Source organism: Myzus persicae, unplaced genomic scaffold (genome assembly GCF_001856785.1).
Source record: "Myzus persicae strain clone G006 unplaced genomic scaffold, MPER_G0061.0, whole genome shotgun sequence".
Lineage (NCBI taxonomy): Eukaryota > Metazoa > Arthropoda > Insecta > Hemiptera > Aphididae > Myzus > Myzus persicae.
Window position 1 is genome coordinate 435725 of NW_019100691.1, and position 25757 is coordinate 461481.

The following is a 25757-nucleotide window of genomic DNA, read 5'->3' on the forward strand; positions in this document are numbered from 1 at the left end:
AATGATTACACATGTTCATTTATTTGAACCACCCTTTTTAAAATACAACATGAACACTTGTAAGACTTAGACAATGTTTTTTTAAGCTAAAGCACAAATAAATTGTAATTTATAATATGATATATAATATAATAATATTAGAGTAACAAAAACTATAATAATATGTAACATTTAAATACTTATTGGAATGTTACAATATTTCAGCACGTTTGTGAAACGCAATCACTAATTATTACAATATACACAGTAAACACATTAAAAATATGGATGGAATCTTCAGAAATCATAATACAAAATTTAAATATAGTTGTTCGATTACAAAACACGTAATTGATTCATAATAGGCTATAGAATAAAATAGTAAAAATAATGATAGGCCACATAACAAGCATGAATAAATATTAAATTAAACAATTAGAAAGATGAAAAATGGAATGTCAAATGTTTCAATGGTATACACAAAAAGAAATTTGGATATCTATAATGGAAGGAATTTAGACTAAAAAATAAAAAAAGACGAGTTTGTTACTACTTTTTGTTCATCATGTTTGTTGTTGCTGTTGAATTTCAATTTTTTCTACAGTCATGTCGGGATTCATTTCTGTAGCTTCTTGTATGGCGTCAGCCAATGCTTTATCATGATCAATTGGATCACCATCGCTCTGTATGGTTATTTTTTGTTCAACTCTTGTCTCGACAACACCATCTTTTTCAGTTTTATACTTAATAATAATAAGAAAAAATTTAAAATTTTCAAAAATAACAAAATAAGTTTCATTTATGTTTTACTTACGGTTACGGTTTCAACAGTTCGTGTTTTGCTAGAGATGGCCTGTGTTGAGACAATCTCTCCTGTGAGCGTGTAAGACTTGTCATTAGCCGTGATGTTTATGTTATGTCTCTCTTCAGCAGAGTTTGAACCAGCCGTCACATGTTCGGCCTTAAACTCATTCTAAAAATAAAATTAATTATTGGTAGGTACTTTAATTGTTTTTATTTTATTTTTCTTAGCAGCTAATTTTAAGCAAACAGTTCAATACCTGAAAATTGCTATTATAATATCCAAGCCCGTTTGACTCATCTAATGGGCCTTCAACATCAATTGGTGTGCCTGAATCGTTTGAGCTAAGGCTTGAACTACTTGAAGCTCTACTTAGCTAAACATGCAATAACGTACAACAAATATAAAAATTAAAAACATGCTAGGAAAATTCATACACAAAAAACAAAAGAGATTTATTTTAAAACTTAAAAAAATAGTAATACTATGCTATAAAGTATATTAAATTGCATATTATAAAAAAAATTTCAAAATTGACAAAAATAAAATAATACTCGACATATTTAATCTGAAGTATAATTACAAAATGACTATTGCATAAGAGTAAAAATTGAGATGCAAATAATATTTACATATTATAAACAACTAGTAATGAGTATAATTTTACCTCAACTTTTGATTCTGGTGCAAGAATTGTTGATGTGGATATGACTTCCTGTGTAACAGTTCGTTGTTCTTGACGAGTACCACTGGTTGTTGTTGTATGCGCTACAGTTTTTTCTTCAACCTAAACTCAATAAATAAACTAATTATAATAATAACACCTACAGTTGAATATCTTCTCAACATAACAAATAAACATGTGCTAATAATTAAATCTACTTCACAATACCTGACTGGTTTTAGAATTTTTTTCCAAATCCTGATGAGTAGTTGCTGTACGAGTAGTTACTGCTGTTGCCTTAACATATGGAGGCCTACCAGTGGCTGTGTCCAAACCTTCAGCCTAAGCATAAGCAAAAAAAAAAACCATGCAAAAGTAAAAAAAAATATAGGCCAAATTTACTCAACTACTATTACCTTATTGTGCTGTGTTGATACAGTAACTTCACCAGATGTTAAATCTTCAACTTTTTCTTCAATATTTTGAGTAACGCCCTCCTTATCCTGGATCATTGTCTGTTTTGTTGTAGTTTTTACAATTAATGGAGCAGTACTACTTAGTGGTTTATCGCCTTCGTAATTTTTTTTTTCATTATCAATGAAGTCTGATGATTCTTTTTTTGGGTCTACCTCAGTTTTATCTTTAGATCCTCTACCAAAGGAACCCAATTTGTCCATAGCTTTTTCTAATACCCCTTTACCACTGTCGTGTTCTTTTGATTTCTTATTCAAAGCCCCTGATTTTGAATCAATTTTTTTCTTTTCAGTCTCTATAGTAGTTTCAGCACTGGCTGATACAACTTTTTTTTCCAATACGGTCTTAGTAAAAGCAACTTCACCAGTAGGTTCTACTTTTGTCTCAAAATTACTTTTAGGTTCTTTTTTAATCGATTCCTCTTTGTGAACTGCCGATTGTACATAATTAATGCCTGGTGTCTTAATACCATCAGCGGCCACTTTTTCCATGAATGTTTTTCTTTTTTCAGCTGCCGTTTCAGCAACTTTCTTTGCCTCTCCGGGTGCGTAATTAAATGCTAGGCCTTGTGCTCTTTTACTAGGAGATGTTGGGATTTCAGAAATATTTTCTTTAGACTTTTCCATGTTATTTTCATAGGTAAATCCACCGACTGGCTTGCGTTTTTTGGTAGCACTATGCTCATCTTCCGTGTAATTGTAAGTCTTAGTGAAACTAGGTGATGTGGAAATAGCAGAAACATTCACAGTAGTTTCAGCGATCGAACGATCAGCGAATGTAGCATTTGACGATAAATTGGAAGTGGTGCTATCAATAGTTTTGAGACTTGTTTTGGATTCTTTTTTTGGTTTTTTTAGATCTTTTTTAGTTTTTAATTTGAATTTGTCTAGACCTTTGGGGGACTCAGGTTCCGCGCTTGTGTCAAGGCTGCTATCAGCTTTCAATTTGTCTTTAGACTTTTTAGATTTTAAATTAAAACTGCTAAAAATACCTCCAGGACTCTACAATAAAAACAAACCAAACAATATGGAAACTAAGAAAATGCATACAAGTATACTACAAATAAGAATAACTTATAAAATAAAGTTACTAAAATACTAAATATTAAAATACCATATTCACTAAATAATTAACTATTTTTCTTAAAATTGAAAAACAAAAATGCATAGTTTAAAATTGAAACATTAAAAATAAAATAATTTCCATCACACAAGAATATATAAAATAAAGTTATAAATCAGAAACAGATTTTTATAACAAAATAACAAAAATTGTAAATGTGTCAAGTGATCAATCAAAAATATATAAAACAAATCTCAACATAATATGTAAAAAATGAATAACAAGTATATACAATTGATGCACCACTGAGCCACTCAAGATTATTTTAATAACAGTGGATCAACCACTTGGCATGAACAAGCATAATTTGTATCTGACGTATGATGTTTGATGATTTTAAGTCTTTGATTATTAAAACCATGTTTGTTTTTTTTTAAATTTATTGTGTATTATCTCCTAATAAGTCTCCATTTGTTAATTTATTCTGATTTGTTTTTTAATAGTAAATTATAAGTCCAAGTAATAACTAAGTATAAAACAAAATGTATAGAAAAAAATTGGACTATGTACTAAAGATTGTTTAAATTATACACATTTTTTATCAAATTTAAAATATCTTTTAATATTCTAACAAAAGTATTTTGTACATAAAAATCTGTTCCTTCATTACACAAATCTAGTACTAAAAATTATAAGTTCCAAATTAAAATTAATATATGTCTGTTAAAATCCATGCTCACCTTAATTTTAGACTTTTCACTTTCTTTAGTAGAATCTGCTTTTGAAATATCTAATGAGTTGATGCCTGAAATATCAGCACTCGTGTTAGTATCATTTGCAGACAAGGCTTCACGTTCCTTGGTTATAAAACTTGTAGTTTTTATAGATGGAGATGTTTCACGATTTTCTTTCTCATCATCTTCTTCAACACCAATACCACTTAATTCAAAATAGTATATTTGATATTAAGTTTACTAATTATTAAATTAAGAATTAACATGCATACTTTGAAACTTTAGACACATCTTTGTCTTTTTTCCTCCTCATGAAATTAAACGATCCTGTTGGTAAAACAGCAATTCCTCCAATTGGTTTCTGAAAATAGGTTATTAATTATATTAAACTTATTATTTAGAATATATAAAAAATGAATAAGACACACAACTATACAAGTATTTAATCTGTATAATTTCCACTATTGTTTGCTATTTAATTATTTAGTATTTAATATGAAAAATAAGCTCTAATTATACTAAAATGAAGTACAGTTTAACTATAATGTAGGTGTCATAATTTTTCTATTCAAATTTAAGTTATAAAATAATACTAATTTCTTTCAAATACAACAATCAATTAAGTTGTTGTATATATAACAAAAGCTATATACGATTATTATTATAAACATTTTAGTCAATTGTATAAATAATATTTTTAGTTTTTATAAAATGCAGTATTTAGCAATTTATGTATTATTCAAAATATATTGGTAATTTCTGAAAGCAATGAATACCACATGTGTAAAGTATAGCACCAATGTCATAAATATTATCATTTATTTTAAGATGGATCAACCTGAAATATATGAGTAATGAAATGTAATTGAAAAATAATTAATATTTACTTTTATTATTTATTATTACTTTATAATACATTAAATTTACATTTGTATTTTAGTCATTTAACAATAAATAATTTACAATTAGTTGAGAATATATTAAGTTACCCAGCTGCTTCCTATTAAGATAGCGTAAAACCATTTATTATAAATCACCCTTTTTTTGTGTGTTATCGAAAGCCAGAGAAGGAACCACATTAACATTACTTCTCCTCTGGTCCCCATTGTTCATTGAAATAAACAGACATATAAGTTTACAACAATATCAACTTATATCAACTAATTTATGAATTATGAATTGATTAACCTAACCTAATTGAAATATGTATTGATTAATAACATTATAATTTGATATTTTAGGTATTTTTAAATAAAATAAGTTTAAAAAAAATTTAATATGCAGGCAAATAGGTAGGTTTTTACAAGAACAGGTATTGATTATTAGTTCTTCGTACAATATAGAATCTCATTCACTCATTCACATTAAGAAAGAACCTCAAGAAGGAAACATACATTTATCGCCCCTACTGAGTCAACCATCTGTGCACCTGACATATAGTTAACCCACACCCCCCTGCACAAATCTGTTGGTGAGGTTCCTTCTCAAAATGAATAGTTCTATAGATATCACTAAGTTTCTAACTGCACAAATTTAGATAGCAATGTCAATTATTTATCAATAAAGAAACTTATTATGATGTTATACCCACTTGTGTACTCCCCATCACACTAAAAAATAATATGACAAATTCTACATTTTTACTTTATTGTTATTATTATTAGAGTGAATAAACTACTATATGATTACAAATTTCACAATATGCACTTTTCCTGAAATATGCAAATATATCCAATGTCAAACTTAATATATAATTTTAATTTTTACAAAGAAAATTTTGTATCTAACATAGAATAATCTACAACCACCTCAAATAAAATGCAAGATGTCCCAAACCCTAATTATAGGTAATATTTTGTAAAAAAAAAATATAGAAATATACAGTTTATTACTAGTTAGTAGTTAGTAGTTAAAAATTTTAGTATGTGTTTAAACTATACTAAAATCAGTTTATTTATGTACACTTGAAGATAACGCAAGCCATTGTATTTTTGATAATAGACAAAGAATGATACAACTCAATGACATGTTCATAAAATGATAAAAAATGTTGTAAACATACAATTTAAAATTATTTAATTTTCTAATGTGTGCGAAATTATTGTAAAGTTGACCTTGGGATAAACAAATTCTATCAAAAATAAAATACATTTTAATCAACAAAATTGAAAAAGGTCCAGGGTATGATAAATATTCTCAAGGTCAACAATACATTAAATAATATAATTATTATGAGTGCAAATATTTCCGAAGTCATCAAACTATATACCTTAGACTTATGATTGTCTGAGCTGCTTCGTTCGGCGTCGTAATTGCCTTCCTCTGTTACAGAGCTGTCGTGAGAACTTATGCTTACTTTTTCTTTTAGCTATTATTAGTGTCCAATAAAAGAAATTAGTTAGAAAATAATATGATAAGAACTTATGATTTTCCAAATGAAGTAATTAATTATTGAAACTTATCTAGAATCTTATTTTTAAAATTAACTTATACCTTTCGTTTGTCATTTTTGTTAGACTTTCCACCTTTTCCAATGTTATTTTCTACGTCAGAAACTCGTTCAGGAGGATGAGACATTGTGTGTCTTTTAGACTCAGGTTCCATTCCAAAATCTTCTCCCAAATGTCTCGTTCCTCCTAAAGCTTTAAGTTAGAACATTTAATTCATTAAAATATACTTTACAGGCGACAACATAAACACAATTCCTTACTATCCATGCTTCTAGAAGTTAATGTTCTTCCACTTAAGCTTCTTTGGAATTTTGGTGCAGGTCTCTCAATTGGTGTTTTTTTAGATTCATAATGAGTACGGCCAGAATAACGGAATCTTGAACCCAAACGAGGAAACAACCCAAGTTTTTGTGTTGGTTCAGGGGTCATCAATCTAATACATATTTAATATAAACAAAATAATTTTTGATATTTTTATAAATTTAATTTATAAAAATACAGACCTAAAGAATGTATGATGTTCAACACAAGTTTTCCATAGTTTTTTAGCAAGTCTATGGTTTGGCAATTTAAAACCAACTGTAGCCTCTTGCTGTTCAAATTCACCTGGACGAATTTTAATGTAGTAATGATTTCGCTTGTAAGAAATTTTCAATATTTTAGGCCAAGCAAAACGATTAATGCGTAAACGATCTCTATGAACGAGCAACCCAGAGGAACATACACCCAACATTATATCTACTCCTTCAGAATCTTTAGCTGGGTGCAAGTCCACACCATACATGGCCAATTTTTTAGCATTGTTCAAATAATTTAACTCTGCTTCTGCTGGTGTTTGACCCCTAATTTATAAAATTCAATAATAATATAATTTGTTTTTAAATTAATTAACTTGAGATAATCTTACTTATGTGTTCTATGAAGTTCCATAACCTTTTCTTCAAGTTCTTGCGATTGATTTGGAGCAAACTTAAACTCTTTCAAATAATTTGTGTTATTTTTGTGTTCATCAATGTCGTAATCTCCCAATTCAGACTGAACCAAATATGAACCCAACAGCGCATGGGTGACAAAAGAACAAGGCAACCTTGTAAAAAATTCATTTTTAAATATTTATAACAACTGCAGATAATATTATAAATAACAAATATACATACTTTCCATTGAGGATATCGTTTCTAATTTGTAAACATAGTTGATAACGGGTGATGTCTTCTTGAAGTTGATTGGGATCAGGAGGATAAAACTTCATTTCAAAATTAAACAGCCATGGTTCACCTAAAATCAAACAATAAGAATTAAAATACAAACTTTATAATAGTTTAAGCTAGATAGGAATTGAAAATGTTGCTAACTTTTTAAAAACTTTCCAATACGTTTATCCATTTCAAGCCAATTATGAGGATCGCGTCTATCTTCATAAGATAGACCAAAATAATCCCGTTCTAATAAATTTAACTGATCACATACTTGATCTAATAACTCCTGACCTTTAGCTTTTCTCTACAAACATACAGGTAAATAATTACAAACATTATATAGGTAGGTAAAATAAAGTTAAAATATTTGAGCAAGAAGATACATAAATATGTTAATAATATATACTATAATTAAAATATATCGTAAATTCATGAATTTTATAAATATTTACATCAATTTGAACATCTAAATATGATCCATCTAATAAAAGAACACGAGCTAGAGCAGTCTTGCCTTTACGAATTGATTTCTTCTTTGGTGAAACATTGCCATCGGATGATTCATTCTCCATAGCTGTCATTGTATTATATCTAATAACACATTAAAGAAAATTATACATTTCAAAATAATTCAAATATTTGAAAAATATTTTCTACAGAAATATTACTATTTAGAAACTATTAAGTATTACAAAAATGGTGAGGAATCATAATATTATATTATCATACTATTATATTATGATTTAATGAAATTCCGTAGACCATGAACGTTTGACTAGCCCGCATTATAATCTGTATATGCCACACAGAATTTTAAAAATTAATTAACAAGTTAATCAATTAAAATAAATCAATATTCATTAGTCATTAGTCATTACAAAGACAAAATTTTAAAATAACTCCAAGTGAGCTAAATAATAAATATTTATAATGTTTTCTAATAAAGTAATAACTATTGTAGGTAATATCCAATTATAATATCTATTTGTGTTATTATATTCTGTGATAGTGTTGTCTATAGCTCTAAAATTCCAAGAAAATCATAACTCAAGGTGTGTTGTTCACAACTTGCCAGTATCCGGTAGTTATTCAATTTGTAGGTAATGTGCTGTCAACGTCTAACACCCGAGTATTGAAACACGCACGACTGCAGTTGTGAACGCACCATAAAATTTTATATTAGCGATAGGACTTTCGTATGCCAAGCCTTAGTCATAGTTGTTTTCGAGATGCGATGATTTATAATGGCTTTCAAACACACAATGGAATTAATATTAAGTTGAATCAAAAAAGTAAAACCGTATCCAATGGCCCAAACTTTCAAATTCTGCAAAGCAATAAATAAATTTGATCTTTTTTGTAATAAATGCTCATACTTTTTTATTTTATACATAACAATTTAGAATATATATTTAAAAAAAAATTGTTTTATTATTGAATTTATATTTAAATTGTTTTACACGACAGTTTAAAAAACAAAAAATAATATCAAAATGAGAACGAAAACGAAAATACTATTATGATTTGATTATACATTTAATCAGTGGCGTGTTGACGGTGATTTTGAAGGGCAGGTGCCCGATAATGTTGGGTGTGTGGGTGGGTGGGTGGTGAGTACTGGATTTAGTGAGAAATATTGTTGTACAAAACTAACTACATTTTAATATGATATAAGAATAAGAATAAGAATTAATAACATCATTAATAACTATATTAATAGATACTCAGTAGTATTATAGTACCGCAATATTGTGAATAAAAACACAAAACATGGCTATTCAAAGCATTATCATTTAGTTGATATTTACGTGGTCACTACATACTACAAGAAAAAAAAATTATAAAATACTTCAAAAAATAGCAAATACGACCAATGAGGGGGGAGTTGGGGCATGGTCCCTGTGGCTCCCACTGGGTGGGTGATAGGTCAATCAAAAAATGAATTGACCGATAAAATATTTCACTTCGCCACGCCACTGCATTTAATCATATATAATTTTAAAATGTAAACATACTATATATACAATTAAAAATCAATAAAATTAGTTTTTACTTCAATAATAATTTGAAAAATACGGAACAATTGAATAGCGCACATGAAGTTTCATGGTAAACAGTCGCCACCTTTAACCAGAAAAAAAAAATTATGAGCTCCGAACAACTGACCAACCAATTCATGTTTCCGTTTCTACGGTTTCGGACCAAACAAAATTTTAATGCCGTCGTCCTCAAAAAAATTGTGTACCCTATGAAAATTTTCATACCTCAGATAGCTGTCATAATCCTGTCATACATGCTCTTTGTAATGGAGACTGGAGACTACTTGGCCTATCACGGGAGTCGCCTACCTTCAGAAAAAAGTAATTGCTTTCTATTTCCATCAGAAGATAAATTCAAATCTTAATAAATCTTGAAATTTAATTTTTAGTATTAATCATAAAAATATACAAAAATCAAACAAGTCACGAAGCTTCGAAATACTCATATAACCGAATGTAACCACTAACCACCCTCATTTCATAAATTGTTCCCTAGCATGTTATGTTTCAGTTAATTTTGTATGAAACATGAATATTTTTACGTAATATTAACATAAAATGAAGGCTATATAGGACTCAGGAAAAAATGAAAATTAATGAAAATGTATTATGAGGTAAGTATATTAAAATGTTCAACCTACAAAAATATACCAGTCATTCATAAAGTGTTTGTATGCACGCACACCAGTTTCATAATAACACTTTTGATTATCAAACATGGGTAAAGGTAGAACAATAATTATTATAATAATACAATAGATTTAATAATGCTTTTCAACATACAATATAGGAAAATGTAAGGTAATTTAACAAATAAACAAATATATTATTCCCTGAAATTAAAAAATAGGAGTTTCGGGAAAGGCATACTGTAGCTCTTATTGACATCTAGCGTTTATAACTGAAGTCAGAAAGTAAAAACAATTTTATAACTTAGACATATTTATATAATATATAAATTAGAAAACTAATGCTATAAAATAAAATTCAAATATTATTCAAAATAATACCACTGTCCGCTGTACCATTAACCGTATACGGTTTTTATTTAGTTGATGATTTAATAAAAATGCCGTTTAATATACCTACAAATATTTTTTTTTTTTTATAATAATAAATACAAATAACCCAGTGTATGGAGGTTTGTTGTAAGCGGGTGAAAAAACTAAAATTTGCGAATCAATATAATGGTATATATATCAGTCATGGTATATATTATAAAAGATGGTCCAAATTATCATGATAAACAAGGCATTTATACTTATTTTTTCAATAACAATATGATATATGATATTTGTAAATATTTGTTAAATTGATAGTTTAATTAAATACAATTATTGAGTTCAGGTGTTCAGTGGAAAAAATGTAAGACTACATAACAGATAAATAAGAAATATGCATATTTATAGAAACAATTTGATTACCCATTCTATTTTAAGTATTTTATGTGGTGTTGGTTCGCACAAAACCGTTTTAATAATATAACATAATACTATAATGCTGTCATTACGTTACCCATAGAAGAACCTACTGCCTGTAAAATATGTAAATAATAATTTAATTGTTTAACTTCAATTTCCCTATAAGATATTCAGCAGCTCACTGAGAACTCCCCGCCACCCTATAAATACGTTGGTTGTATGACATCCTTTTAAATATAGAATAAAGCATGTCAATGATAAACTAATAAATTATAATATTATTTAATTTCCATGAATAAGAGAATAAGACTGCAGAGGAGTATTAGGTTTAATATATTCAGCAGTCTTTTAAAATAATATTTACAATTTTAATATTTAAATCCTTAATTCCATCATCATGAGCACTTCGCTTCAAAATAAAATATATTATAATTTAAAGTCGACTGGTATGACACTTTAAAAGTTGATGATCGTAAGCTTAAAATTAAAATGTGTACAAGCCGCCAATAACATTTGAAGTCACGGTTAACATACGAATGTCACTTCAATTTCGAAAAATAAGTTATTATAGGTTAAGAACCGTAATATTAAACTGTCACTATTAAACTAACATGGACCTAATAATAAATTACAGAATGACCAGTTAACTACATACAAATTTTATATGAGGAGATGCATGTTTAACATTAATAAAAGCCAAGCAAATACAATAACATAGTATTATTGTACATAGCACATATATATAACTATATGAGTAGGTACAATTAAATTGAATGTATTGTCGTGAATAAACGCCATACAATTGCGGAGTTACTACAATTTGAAACTATTATAATCCTACAGCTGTATTTTATTATCGATTTATGTTTAAGCTTGTGGCAAAAATTGGAGACCAGAGTTAATTAGTTTCGGCAATTAAACAACTATAATATGAAAATCAACAAATACATTTATTTCGTAGTTGAATTTAAAATTATAATATTTTAATTTAAAAAATTGAGTTGTTCATATTTTTTAAGAAATGATTACTATTACAACTAAATCACTAATAAACACAAAATGCACGTATGTTATAAACCCTGGATTTTATAGGTATGCTCTCAGCTCCGAATTATGCCTACATAGTCATACGATTTCGCTTCCTATTGTGTTTTTAGTTTTTACCTTTTACTAGTAGTTTGTTCGATATACACAAGAGGACAAATGAAAGAGAACTATCATAAAGGAAAGGAGTGGCATTCACGCACGTGTTTAAAGTCAATAACCGCTTCAATATTTCATGTATTCTTTGTGCACACTGCTAAGTTGACACGAAACTAAATAATTTTCATAGGGTGATTTTTAACCCTTTGAATATTATTCCATATGATCGATAGTGTTATTATATTTAAACTTCTGTAGTTATTGTTACAAACTGTCTGTAATATCCGTGAGTATTACAATACATTTTAATAACATAATAAATTACTGATAAGACAGTATCTACTAACGGAAGTTTTAAATTAATTATTCATATAAATTACACATTATATAAGATAATACAATAGTTAAAAATCAAAAGGTACATATAATTAAAATTGTACCTATTTGTTGAATACAAATGAACTTGCAAACTATATGCAACAATTTAAAACACATTAACAAAAAAATAAACTGTACTTCACAAATGGGAATCGATTAAGATATTAGGTATTCAAAATAATATAAGAATTCTGTTTCGCTCTGAAAGATTTGTTTTTAAATGTGATGACACTAATAAATGTGGTTTTAGACATCTAAAAGGACTACGACGATTCAGTAAAACTTCAACAGCATCATTATTCATTCCTTTAAATAGTGCGTGACAATTCGCAGCTATTATAGTACTATCTGAGGGGTGTGGCAAATTGGTGACAAATTTTAGGTCATGATCGCACCAAAAAATGTACCCATGATAAGTGATAAAAAAAAACAACTTAGATTTAATTGAGACTCACTAGAATATTCCCCATTGGTCAACATATTTCATAAAAAGTATAACATGATTAGCTAAAATTTAAAATATTGAGTAGTTGATATATAATTACTTAGAACGAGCTGAGGTATAGTAAAACTTGTTATTTTAATTAAAATGGAGAAGCAATAAGCCTAATATACAGATGAATAGTAACACAAATTAAATGGGCGTTTTAAGCAGTTATCGGATGGATATATGTATTAAACCAGCATACTGTTTGTATTTAACCTGTGGATATATATTAAATGGAAAGGCAAGTGAAATCAGTGATCTAGGTGTCGAGACATTTTATAGCATGAAAGCAGCTACAGTATGAAAAGATGAAGAAAAAAACTGAAAACTCGTTTTAAACGCGTGCTAAAACGGACTACTAATTTGTAGCTGGTCTGTGTTACTCGGGATCAGCGAGGTCAACAGAGTTCCAGAGATGCATGATGTCATACTTCTTGTACAGACAGACTGTACGGTTTTCGGGAGATGGCAGAAGACATATAGGAAGTATGTGCGAACGACAATCAATCGCATAACATAAACGTTTCCTTTGGTTTAAGTTATGAAAAGTGACAAAACAATTGATTATCTTGGAAGATTATAACGCGTTCTATGAAATCTAATTATGTATATATTCAACGTGTTTTTAATATCATGATAAAATTTGATGATAATCTAATTACCTATTTAGTGGTTTAGTTAACGATATAAGAATTATTAACAATAATTTTACTCACTCAGTAAACCACAAAATAATATCATTAAATCACGACTTTTTACGATAAGTTATAGACACCGAGAGTATTATAATATTTATATTATAACTTATAACCATCACCATTAATATACTTACATGTTAAATGGTTCAATAACTTTTATACAAAATCTATTAAATTATTACATAAAAGCGGTAAATCTAAGTATTAGTAAAAAAGCACAGTGGACATATTTTATTTTTACTGTGACTATGTAAATGGATTTCATTGTACTTTCAAGGGTATATTTAAATGATGTTAAATAAGGTTTCTAAAATCTATTTTATAAAAATTCGTCATATTAGGTATAGTGATCGGTAGTAATGTAGTATTATCTGTTGTTATTTATAAGTTATAACCAATTCTATATAGACTAATTTTAAATTTGCTTATTTTTATTAGATATTGGGTATCCATTAATCAAATAATCGCCTGTAATATAAATAAATGTCATGAACTCGACATAAGTAATTAATAATAGGCATCTACTTATTATTATAACTAGAATTTTTAATAAACAATCAAGGCTCTAGAGTAAATTCTTGATAACTGTTCTCAAAATATGTAGGTCGGTCCTAAATGTACTCGGACACTCAATTTATGACAAAGCAATGATTATTTTATTTTAAACAGAAAATAGGAAACAAATAACTTATACATAAATAACTATTTTTTTTCCGATTTGTATTTTTAAAGATATTTAATTTAACTGGAAATTCGTAAATTAATAACGATGAGAAAATTGTATATAATCAATTAATTATCATATTATTACAATTAATGGGTACATCGTTCATATTTGGAAAAATAAATTACAATCGAATGAAAATAAAATATCTAAATTAATTTAAATTTCTTAAATAAGCATTGATTAGTCAATGAGCTGAGTTATGCAAGCAAAACTACGAAGACCATTCGTTTGAGCTTCATAACTTTAATTTAAACATTAAATGCTATTGTAAATAAACTGATATTTTAATATTAATAATTCATACGTTGACATTTTCATAGAAATATTCTGATCCAAATTATCATATTGATTATTACTTATTATTAAGTAAAATTATAAAAAGTAAATAGTATTTTAAAAATTAAGATAAAAGGTTGTATCGAGGTAATTTTTTTACTATCACAGACAAAAACGTATTTTCATAAAAAATTAAGTTAGACAATGAGCAAAAAAATAGTATACTTATTTGCATATTAAAGGAGTGGTTTTAAAAAAAGTTTATCTAAGTATCTCTTTTTGGAGGAAATTATTGAGTTCAATTTTTTAAATTTCTGCACTTTCTGTACAATATACAGCTTTCAATATATTACATTTTATAAGTTACACAGAAATATTCGCAAAAATTTGAAGCAAAATATTTTGAAACATAAAATTGTTTTTTAAGTAGGCGCATTTTAAGAGTAAGATCTTCCAAGTATATTTATTGGTTGAGTTATAATCGTTTTAGTACGTTTTGAGTGCTACAGAACATTTAAACTTCAAGTGAAATCAAATACTTGTTAATAGAAATATTTTGATGGAATTTATACTGTTTCATGGTGAATATTATGTAAACTAGACTTACATAGATACAAACTGTTTCACAAACAAATTAAATATAACATAGCTATAAATATCCATAACTCATAACTTAGTACGATTTTTTTCTATTTTATTTGTTTAATAACAGTAGTAGAATACACTCTAACATTGGTCTACAATTCTATTGCTTATAGATTACAAGGTAGGAGCAGTTTCCGTATATATGACGACATCATGCCATTTATCAAAAATAACAATATATTGTTTTTTATCAACGGATATAATATTATACATACATTATTCATTTCAATTTAGAAAAACAAATTGTGTGAAGCTTAACATTGGAACATAATTATTATGTTTAGTAGAACACCACTTTTTTTAAAAATTATACATCATAAACTATTAGAACGTTTTAGACACACAAAATGTATTCAACAAAAAATACCAGCTAATAGTTAATATACCAATTTTTCTTTCAACACTATTTTATATTAACAAGCACTTTCTAGCAGCACTTTTCAGAAAAAGACTATTTCTATAGAGTACAACATAGTTTGTAACAGAAGACAATTATATACACCTATTAACATTTTAATTGTATGATTCAAATATCTGACTTTGTTTTAACATATGTTTGTCTTATAGAAAACCTTAACTTTGACTATGGTAAATACCTACCTAACTTTACAATAGAAATGTTTTTATATCAGTAAGTAATAGGTACTTAATATTAAATGTTTCTGGTTTGGAGAGACTAGAAAGTTAATTGTTTTACTTTTATAACCTTTTGGAAAAATTAGTTCACATGAAAAACACAAATCACAATTTCAAATAAAACTCCTGTTTGGAATGTTTATCTTAAAAATGAAAAAACTGATACAAACGTTTTTGAAAATGTGAACAGAGCATACAATGAAATTTATTCAATGGAAATCAATAGAAAAAAATTACCCTTTAAAAACATAAAATGTCAGTATGGTTATTAAATTTAAATTCATTGCAAACAATATAACTTTCAACAGTCAAATTTTTAAATAAGATAAGTAAGGTATGCCCTATGGTTAAATAAAGTCTTGTAACTCCCAGTGGCCAAATGTCCTATCTTAATAATTGATAGGGACGAAATGTCCCTTTACCCATAAACAACGCCATTCTCAAGTTATACTAGTTTCGAGCAAGGGTCACCAAATTACGGTATGAGGATGATTTTTATCTATAGACGCAGATGTCTTGAAGTTCAAGATCAATCTATTATTTTATCAATAATAAAATAAAATCCAGGCACACCTTGAAATAGTATTGAAAATAGCGAGCACTACCTAATCACACCCCAGATTTTAAAAGCTAGTTGAGAGGAAGACCTGTCATTTTTCTCACATAAAGACTTTCAATAATTTTTTTTTGTTTCCAACGCCTAATGCTTCATTATTTTGTTTATGGCAGATAAGATGAGGTTTTCATTAGTTTTACTTTTCTATTTTACATACCCAACAACTATCTTTAGTTAAATTATTTAAATTGATATTGTATGGGCCTTTGTCAAAAATTTCCCAAAATTTAGATGTGGCCCTTAGAAAATGTCAATTGCTGCCCCTGGTTTAGACTTTTTGAGTATGAAAAGGAAAAGGTAGGCAGGTAGGTCTTTCCAAAACACACAAATATAATGTAATTTTCTTCTACCAAAACGGTCTATGGGATAACGAGATGACAATTTAAGGCGATACCTATAATAATAGTTATCATATATTATTTCAGTGGCCTATACACGATCATTATAATCGACAGTGTTGTTAAGGAACATTTCTTAGAATTGATTCCTTTTTAGAGAAATGAATGAAGGAATTAATTTCATTAAGTTTTAAAGGAATAAGAACAAAAATTAATTCTTTATTTTTAGGAATAGGAATGTAAATATTATATTCCTTTTGTTTTTCTCAGAAATGATTTAAAATACATTTAGGGGAAAGAAATCTTGTTTACTTATCATGTTTTTAATCTAATCGACGAGACCAATTTTTTATTCATATACCACGGTGTTCTGATAAGTAAAAATATAATATAATGTATATTTACTATTCAAGAAATATACAAAATAATATTTTGTACACATTAGTTGTACTTAATATTAAAATATTTAGGATGTTTAATAAAATAATTGTATAAAGTATTTAATATTTATGTAAACTAAGGAGAAGATGCTTTTTTAGAGGAATGAGGAAAAAATGAGTCCTTTTTTCTTAGGAACAAGGAATTGAACGAGTTCCTTTTAATATTAAATGAACGAGGAACTGAACAAATTTCTGTATACCCTAAAGGAATGAGGAATTAAACGAATTTCTTAATAAAAGGAACGTTAAAAACAACCGATTATTGACCATGTATTGGTTTTATTGAAAGCATTTCAATAATATTGATAATATCAAAACCGTTTTAATATTTTAATGATATCAATATTATTGATCGTGTATGGGCTACTTAAATACTATAATATGATGACTATTATGATAGACATTTACCGTGTTAATATCTATACAGATCTGTATACAGATTGGAGACAAATCGAGAGCCCGCCAAATCCCATGGCCTACTTACGACACATCGGCGCGCGAGCGAGAAACCAATAATTTGCGCGGGCGGACGATGACGACGAGTAAGATAACCATCGTGTTCACCCGTTCGCCGGGCGTCATAAATATTATGTCTATGCAGCTATGCCTTGTTTTATATAGCATCCGGAAGACCGGCTTCTCGGTTGAGCACTCACCAGTTTTGAGCGAAAATCCTCAGCGACGACGATCAACGACTGCCGCTGGTGTACGACGACGGTTTACCTGTTGCGGAATATCAACAATAATATTATTATTATTTGTTGTTGACAGGCGATCGGAAGAAAAAGGCGGACACCGACTGCAGACAAATGATTCGCGGGGCCGACGCAAGCTACACGACAGCGGACGAGTTGAAGTAATAACAACTACTGAAACGTAAACAACGCGAGAACAACCACAACAGTTTCTCGAAAACAAACGGGTGACATGGTATCTGTACACAGGCGTGGCACCGTGGGCCGTGGGAATTTTTTGGTGCAGTGAAGCCAACGCGACGACAACAACACGGCACACGCGCCTCACCTGTTGTTACTGTTGGACTCTGGTCGGTGGTTGGTGGTTGGTCACTACCCACTATAGTCGCATTCTGGTTCGGGGCAGCTACCATGACAGAATGAATAGTAATATTCCATACATTTATTCTTTTATTATACGAACAACGAAGCCCCAACAAAACAACTAACCGAGAAAAACAAATAGCTATAATAGACTATAATAGTGTACCATATATATATAACAGATTAATAAACTATGATATAGTGATTCCAATACTCCGATATCTGTATTATAGAATAGGTATGGATGTAAAATCGTATATTACCTATTATAGTATTGCATTATCTTACTTGTGTGTGTTTGGGTCTTGTGACGAATGACGATTGAACATTAGATTGATTCAGTATTATGCTTGTCGACATTGTCGGCTTGCACCAGGTACCCACGAGTTATATTTATTTTCTCACAATTATAAGATAATTTCTATATAAATATACCTTTGAGGTAGTAATAAGCTCACAAAAAAAATATACAGCCTTCTTTAATAACTAGATATGACTACCTTAAATAATATGTGCATTCATTGTTCTATAAATTGTTTAAAATGTACCTATTCTATTGAGCACATTTTTCTATATTCCCAATTTTATTGTTTTTCCCTCTGAGGCTCGGAAAGTTGGAAAAAAAAAAATAATGGGATAAATTACTACATTATTACCTAACCTTATTTTTGGTGGTTATAATAATCCATACATTAAATTTATTGAAAAAACATCATACTAATATAATATACACAGAAAAAAATAATAGTAAATATTGAAAAAAAATTTTGAACTTTGGAGCTGGCTGCTGGCAACACCTGTTGCTAGCCATTTTCATACATAATTTACTTGTTTTTGAATTTTTCGATGGAAGAATTTCCGAGTGAATTTCAAAACGAATATTGGAAATTTAAGGCACAACTCGCACCAGTACTGTTCCACCACCAATGGTAGTACATCTATATACTATATAACAGGGGGGGCCACAAAGAGGCTCTTAAATCAATTTCGTGCGGCTCTTGAACCAAACTTAGACTAAAATTAATAAATATATAATTTCATTAGAACCTTAAGATAGTAGTTTTTATTGCCGTCTGTTTCGTTATCATTTCAGTCGTTATTAGGTGTAGATCGTCACGGCAGCGACGGTGACGGAGCTTTTAATAAGTGTAGGTAGCCAAAAATAATCACTGTGTGTTTCGACGGGCGCCAGAGTTCTTCCATTTTACAAACATTGCTTTACAATGTGGCTCATCCCGAATTAATTTTAGAAATTAAGGTTAGTGGCCACCCCTGCTGTATAAAATAATCTCCACTTGATTTGTGGTAACATTTCCCAATAATTTGATGATTAAAAGGTAAGATTTGTAAGTTCGTCGTTCGTAGACTAAGATAACACATATAGGTGCGATATACTACTTATGCACAGCTGCAGTGGCACCGAACCTATACCCCAAGAGGGGCGACCGCACCTCCCTTTTTTTCGGTGGGTGGGGTCGTGGAGGTCCGTGGGTACCCAACAATCTATTTATGAATTATGTTCTTAACTCCTAAGCTATTACCTAATGTATACATATTATGCAGCACATACTGTAGAAGGCCGTAAGGAATAGCCAATAGGATCATATGAATAAGCAACTGGACCCTGGCTGAGTTAGTGAGTTGGTTGACAATTAATATAAAATAACTTATTAATAACCTACGCACTACATGCATTAGTAGTTGGTACTATTGTACTAATAATCAAATTTTCTAAAAAATAATAAGATAATAATAATAAATAAATAAATAATAATTATATTTTACAGATTAAAAATTATTTAGAGTATGTGAATAATATTGTTTGATACCTAACTATAAAATATGTTATACTTGTTTAAAGAAACTTGGTAAATTATAATAGGTGCATTAATACATGTGACTTTATATTTGTTAAGTAAAACGTGAAACTAGTTGTGAACACTTTCATTAGGAATAACAAAATAAAAATGAAAATAGAGTAAAAATAAGCCTCCCCAAAATATTTGAGTATAATATATTATTAAATTACAGTGTATAGAAAAAAAATTTGTAAAAATAAAGTGTTCTTGATATCATTTTTCTTTATAGACTATTTTCTTATTTGTTAGGTGTTTATTTTGCTTGTAAGCTTTTTAAAATCAGGACTATATGTTGTTAACGCAGTCATCAACAATTCAGTTAAATGATCATCCGTTAATGTTGATCGATGTTTAGATTTAATCATTTTCATGGTTGAGTATAGACTCGCAACTCGCAAGAATATGTTATTCCAAAAATCGATATTAACTTTTAAGCGCAAAGAGTAATTTTTGGATATTTAATAACAGAACATGTTTCCAAAATTAAAACAAAGAATGACAACTGTATTTGAACTGCTTCAGTCCTTCATCTTCTAATAATTCTAAGAGTTCAATTTCTAAAGCTGACGTATCCATTGAAATCGATTTTAATATTGGACATCCATTTTCAATAACATTAATTACAAAGGGATTTTCTAAACATGCAATCGAAGGTTTAAGTAATTTCAAGTCTTTAAATCGATCTTAAAAGTGAGTTGATAAACACTCTAATTTGTGTACATAATCTTCACAATTCAATTTTGTTGCTATTCCGGAAAATGGTTTAAATTATTTATTCTAGTCTCTTTGAAAAAGTTTAAGCTTATTTTGGAAACTAAAAATGTCTTGTACTAGGTTATTTATGAATTTATTTTTACCTTGAAGAGACATTTAATGTTGCTAAGTGATGCACAACGTCAGTACAAAATGACATATGTATCTCTTAACCATTGTGGGTCTGAAAGTTGTGGAAAGTTTTTATCTTTTTCTTTTAAAAATATTTATGGTATTTATGAAGATAAAATTTAATTTGAGATTATTGTACAATTATTGTTATCGTATTCTTCACATTTTATTAAATACAATACCTTATCTTATCTTATTTACAATATCACATATATATAAAAATTATATAATAAAATGACCTTTTTTTTTACATTTTGGCTCTTCCATATTTATTAATATATTTGGTGGCTCGCGAGTCTCTTCTCGCTGGAAACCCCTGATATAGACCCTCTCTATATCGGGGCCCTAAAATTAAAGTCCCAGAGCATATGGTTCTAGAATAAAATGTAATTTTTTTTTAAATATTAATAAAAAATAAATACCTGTTTCGTGATAAAAAAATAACAAGATGTAAAATACTTTAAATTTGCGTGGAATAACTTATTATGATTATAAATAATAACAGATAAATGTAATTGACTACTAAAGTACAAATAAAATATATATAAGATATAACCATTACAATTATTAAAGAAATAAATGAGTATTTGGTACTATAGTAATTTATACACCGTATTATACGTCATCAAATACCATAATATTATATACCACTGAATAAATAAAAATAAAAAGGTGACCATAATATAATATATATGTGGAACTTGATTAGGCTAGGTCTGGAGATAGACCCCCCCCCCCCGAAAACAATTTCTAGGCACTCCCCTGTCACTGATTAATATGAACATATATTGTTAAGATTTAAGAAAGGGCCCAAAAGTATTGTGGGTGCCCCCGAAATTCAGGTTTGCGCACGCCTATGATAGTATGATAGACTATAAAACTACACATACACTATACAGGTACGCCCTACGTGCAAATCCAAGTTTACTGCAATAGCATGTATATGTATACAAGGGCGGATGTGGCCGTCGTATCCCCTATAGTCCTTTTATAAAATTGTGTTCTTGGTGGTGGCTGGAAAGGAAGTTGTTTCCTAGTAAAAAAGTTTATGCCCCCACTATTCACTATTATATTCTCTCAAGCGCGGATACAAGGGGGGCATGGGAGCAATGCCCCCCCCAATTTAAAAAAAAAGAGGCTTGCGAAAAAAATAATATGATTTATTATAGAATAAATCCATTCTATAATCAATGAAAATACTATATTATTTCACATTAAATTATTCTTAGGCTCTAGTAATATTTAGCTCAAATGTAGAAAAAGTAATGTAATTAAATATTTTATAAGCAATAAAATGAGATGTAAGATTGAATAACCTAAATATTAAAAAAAAAAAATGTTGTTTAATTATTTTTTAGTCTATTTAAATGTAACCTATAATCAGTAATCATCATTATCCTGATGTCGAAAAATATTATCATATTATCATAATAAACCCTGATAATCTCTATTAATAATATTTGATGACCCACTATTAATGTGAACTTCATTAAATAGTTGAAAAACGACCCACTATTCACTAAGCTCACGTGATTGTGATCCCTGCTCACTGCTCACTCCTACCATAGAGTAAGAATATAACAAAATCACATATTGGGATCCATTAAATTTCAATCTTTGCATTTGCATAATCTTAACAACATTCATTGTCTGAAACAGTGGTGTGATTGAGGGATTGATGAGACGATATTATATGCTAATATCCACACCCTAAACTTTTCTTTCTTGTTAACATTTTGATCAAAGCATTCAAAGCATACACCGTAATAAGTAATAACAATTCAAACTTAAAATATTCTCAAAAAAAATAAAAAGTGCATGCTAAGTCAGGTAACCTACTCTTTCTTAATTTTTAACTTTTAAAGAATTATCATAATGTATAATAATGTATGTGTGTATACATTTTATTTCAATTTTCAATAGAATTTAAGATTAAACCAAATTAACCTAACCTAACCAAATTGTACTTAAGACAGTGCTGAAATGGAAAAATGTTTTGGACCAAGACGCATTTTGGTTTTCAAGCATACAAAAAATGTATTGGTCTGTGTAGTCGTGTAGTGTCTAAGATTACAACCCTTTTGGCTTTTTTAATACTTTAGTAGCCTTTAGTAAACTTTAGTATTCTTATGGAATCCACCTGGCACCTAGTATTTTTTACATTTTAGCCCTCTTATATAGTTATATGTTACACCAATTTTCGGCATTCCATGTAATTAGTATAATTTTTATCTACATAATATATTTTTTCTGGATTAAAATCATTTTACCCATATAATATTGCCGAGTGCTGACTACAGAGTTACATTTTTATGATTTTCCATTTACTACAAACTCAAAATTCAGATTTTGCATTCCGATTAGGTACTTACCTAATACTTCTTTGATTAAAAGTCAAGAAAGTTGAATTTCGATTTTTTTACTTAATAAGTAAAATACAATTATTTTAGTATACCAATAATTGATAGTACGTTACTATGTTATTTTCTTGTATAGATTATATTACATTGTAAAAGGTATTATAATGCGTGGCCAACAATTCGGACCGTATTGTAATATTTCACATTCCGAAAGTACGTCATGTTGGTTGTTATCGCTACCACACGCCAGCAAATAAGTAGGTATGTTGGCTTTTCTTGGGGACATCAGAGTTAATCCTGAAGATGTAATTCATGATAAAAGATCCAAATTTCAAAATTACTTTGATAGAATTTAAAATGACTGAGAGTAAGCTTGGTGAATCAACCTGAATATAATTACATTAGTATAAAAACATGCCAAAAATACATTATATTTCTTGCAGCAACTTGCACTTGCACACCCCACGCGACATGCGCGTCTACGGCTACAATTAATATGATTAAAATAATTACCTATGCGTTTATATAATATAGTATATGTATAATATTATGCTACATAATATATACTTATTGGCTATTCTATGTTTAATACATCATTATTGTAGTACGGTTTTATATTTTTTTAAATTCCTGGTATATTAGTCATCGCTATGTGGTTGTAGGTTTTGGAGCGAAACTAACGACTATGTAGAATATATTATTATACCTCATTACGACTATACTATTCAACTATCTATTGAGTATTGGTTGCAAAGGCGTTAATTAAGAGGGGGAATAAAAACATTTTAGCACTACGTTTTGAAATAAGAATTTTATTTTAGATTTGTATAGGTGTAGACGTATAGTTACTAGTTAGTAGAGAAAAGTATTAGATAGTATTTAGTATGGTATAATTCAATCGATCGGATTATCGATTTTGATTTTTTTTTTTGGAGTACGTAACTCAATAACTAAAAACCAACTAACCGTAGATAATTAGAAATTTTCACCAAATATTTATATACGCATTTTCCTAGTTAACCGTGTATGGTTACATTCCCAAAATGTTTTGATTTTTTTTTAGCTAATTTATAGCTTTAAAAAACTTCTTTAAATTATTGCTGATAAAATTTTTTGTACATAGTAAAAAGCTTGAAAATTTAACACAAAGGCCCTAATAAGATGCTTTAATAGCTGATAAAAAATATTAAAGATACATAGTCACCATTATTTTTTATTTACATTTAAAAGTTCAACCTTTTATAAAATTCGTCAAAATCCCGAAAATTTGCAAAATTATTATTCAGTTAGAAATGCATACGTTTTTTGCTTTCATAGTTAACACGAAAAATTGGGATATACGATTTTCAAAAAGTTTCTCTACTTCTATCAAAAAAACAGTTCACTGGAGGGTCATGCTATTTATAGTCATGAGATATTTTTTTAAATTATTAAATTTTATTAATCATACAAGTATGTTAGTCGTTAGAATAAAGTAATTCACAAATAAGATTTATTATTTAATATGTTTTATTTATATTAGAAAATTGACAAACCTTTCAATAAAATCCAATTTAAAGAAATTCTTTAAAATGATTAAATAAGTTTAAAGCATCTAGATTAGGTAGGTGGTACCTTGTCCATTACATTTCTCATTAAATTAAGCACAAATGATACTTCCATGATATAATATATCACATTTCTTTAAATGCATGCAAATCTATAGACGCTGCTGTTTTACTGGAAGTTGCATGTTTTCCAAACAAAAAACAAAACAAATATACTAGTCCTTTCCTATGAAATATGCCTGAGGATTAACAGTAGTAGCAAATCAAAATGTTTTTTTTCTTTTGCGAAATCATTGATTTTATTAGTCATATTTTGTACGTACTAAAGCATCCCCTTTTCACATTTTTCAAACAAAATTTTATCATTGTACACAGATAAATTATAGAACAGGGGTGGTCAAACTTTTTTGGGTCACAATCTACTAAAAATATACTTAACCTTTGAGGATCCTCTTTCATAGAAAAATTTTTTAATTGTACAGATATAACTTATAGACAATTTGTTCACTACAACCTCAATTAATTTTTTTTCGTGTGTCCCTAAAAATAAATTCTAACATGATTGACTTTGAAATTATCCACGATTGACCGTTTGGCCGCCCCTGTTCTAGAATGTAAAATAAAAAAAAGACATAAAATATAAATACAATATCTGAGATTAGTAAGTTTAAAATGTACTATATTTTGAATACTTCTCCACCTGTAACCATTAAGTACCTGTGTGGCTATGTAACACTGTTAAAGTAACTAAACCACAGAATGCATGACACTTATATATTGATGCACAAAAGTTTTAAAAAATTGATATAATTTTCTTTAACTCTAAATAAATACTCTATA

The 25757-nt window shown here is 28.5% G+C and overlaps 1 protein-coding gene across 4 annotated transcripts; it reads right to left on the bottom strand.

Annotated features, from left to right (window-relative positions):
* Positions 1-273: 273 nt before the first annotated feature.
* On the bottom strand, positions 274-18103 carry LOC111041503 (protein 4.1 homolog). 4 transcript variants are annotated; one of them, XM_022325788.1, is made up of 17 exons: positions 17865-18103; positions 7817-7955; positions 7521-7668; positions 7323-7443; positions 7073-7252; positions 6669-7007; positions 6426-6598; positions 6209-6351; positions 5985-6083; positions 3988-4076; positions 3722-3920; positions 1862-2920; positions 1674-1787; positions 1449-1568; positions 1041-1157; positions 794-952; positions 274-722 (listed from the first exon to the last, which is right to left on the bottom strand). In XM_022325788.1, the coding sequence occupies exons 2-17, from the start codon at positions 7943-7945 to the stop codon at positions 543-545; spliced, it is 3369 nt and encodes a 1122-aa protein (XP_022181480.1). In that variant the 5' UTR covers positions 7946-7955; positions 17865-18103; the 3' UTR covers positions 274-542. The 4 variants fall into 4 exon arrangements, with proteins under 4 accessions (XP_022181480.1, XP_022181473.1, XP_022181485.1 ...); XM_022325781.1 differs by having other exon boundaries at positions 6209-6357; XM_022325793.1 differs by lacking the exon at positions 5985-6083 and having other exon boundaries at positions 6209-6357.
* Between the last annotated feature and the right edge of the window lie 7654 nt (positions 18104-25757).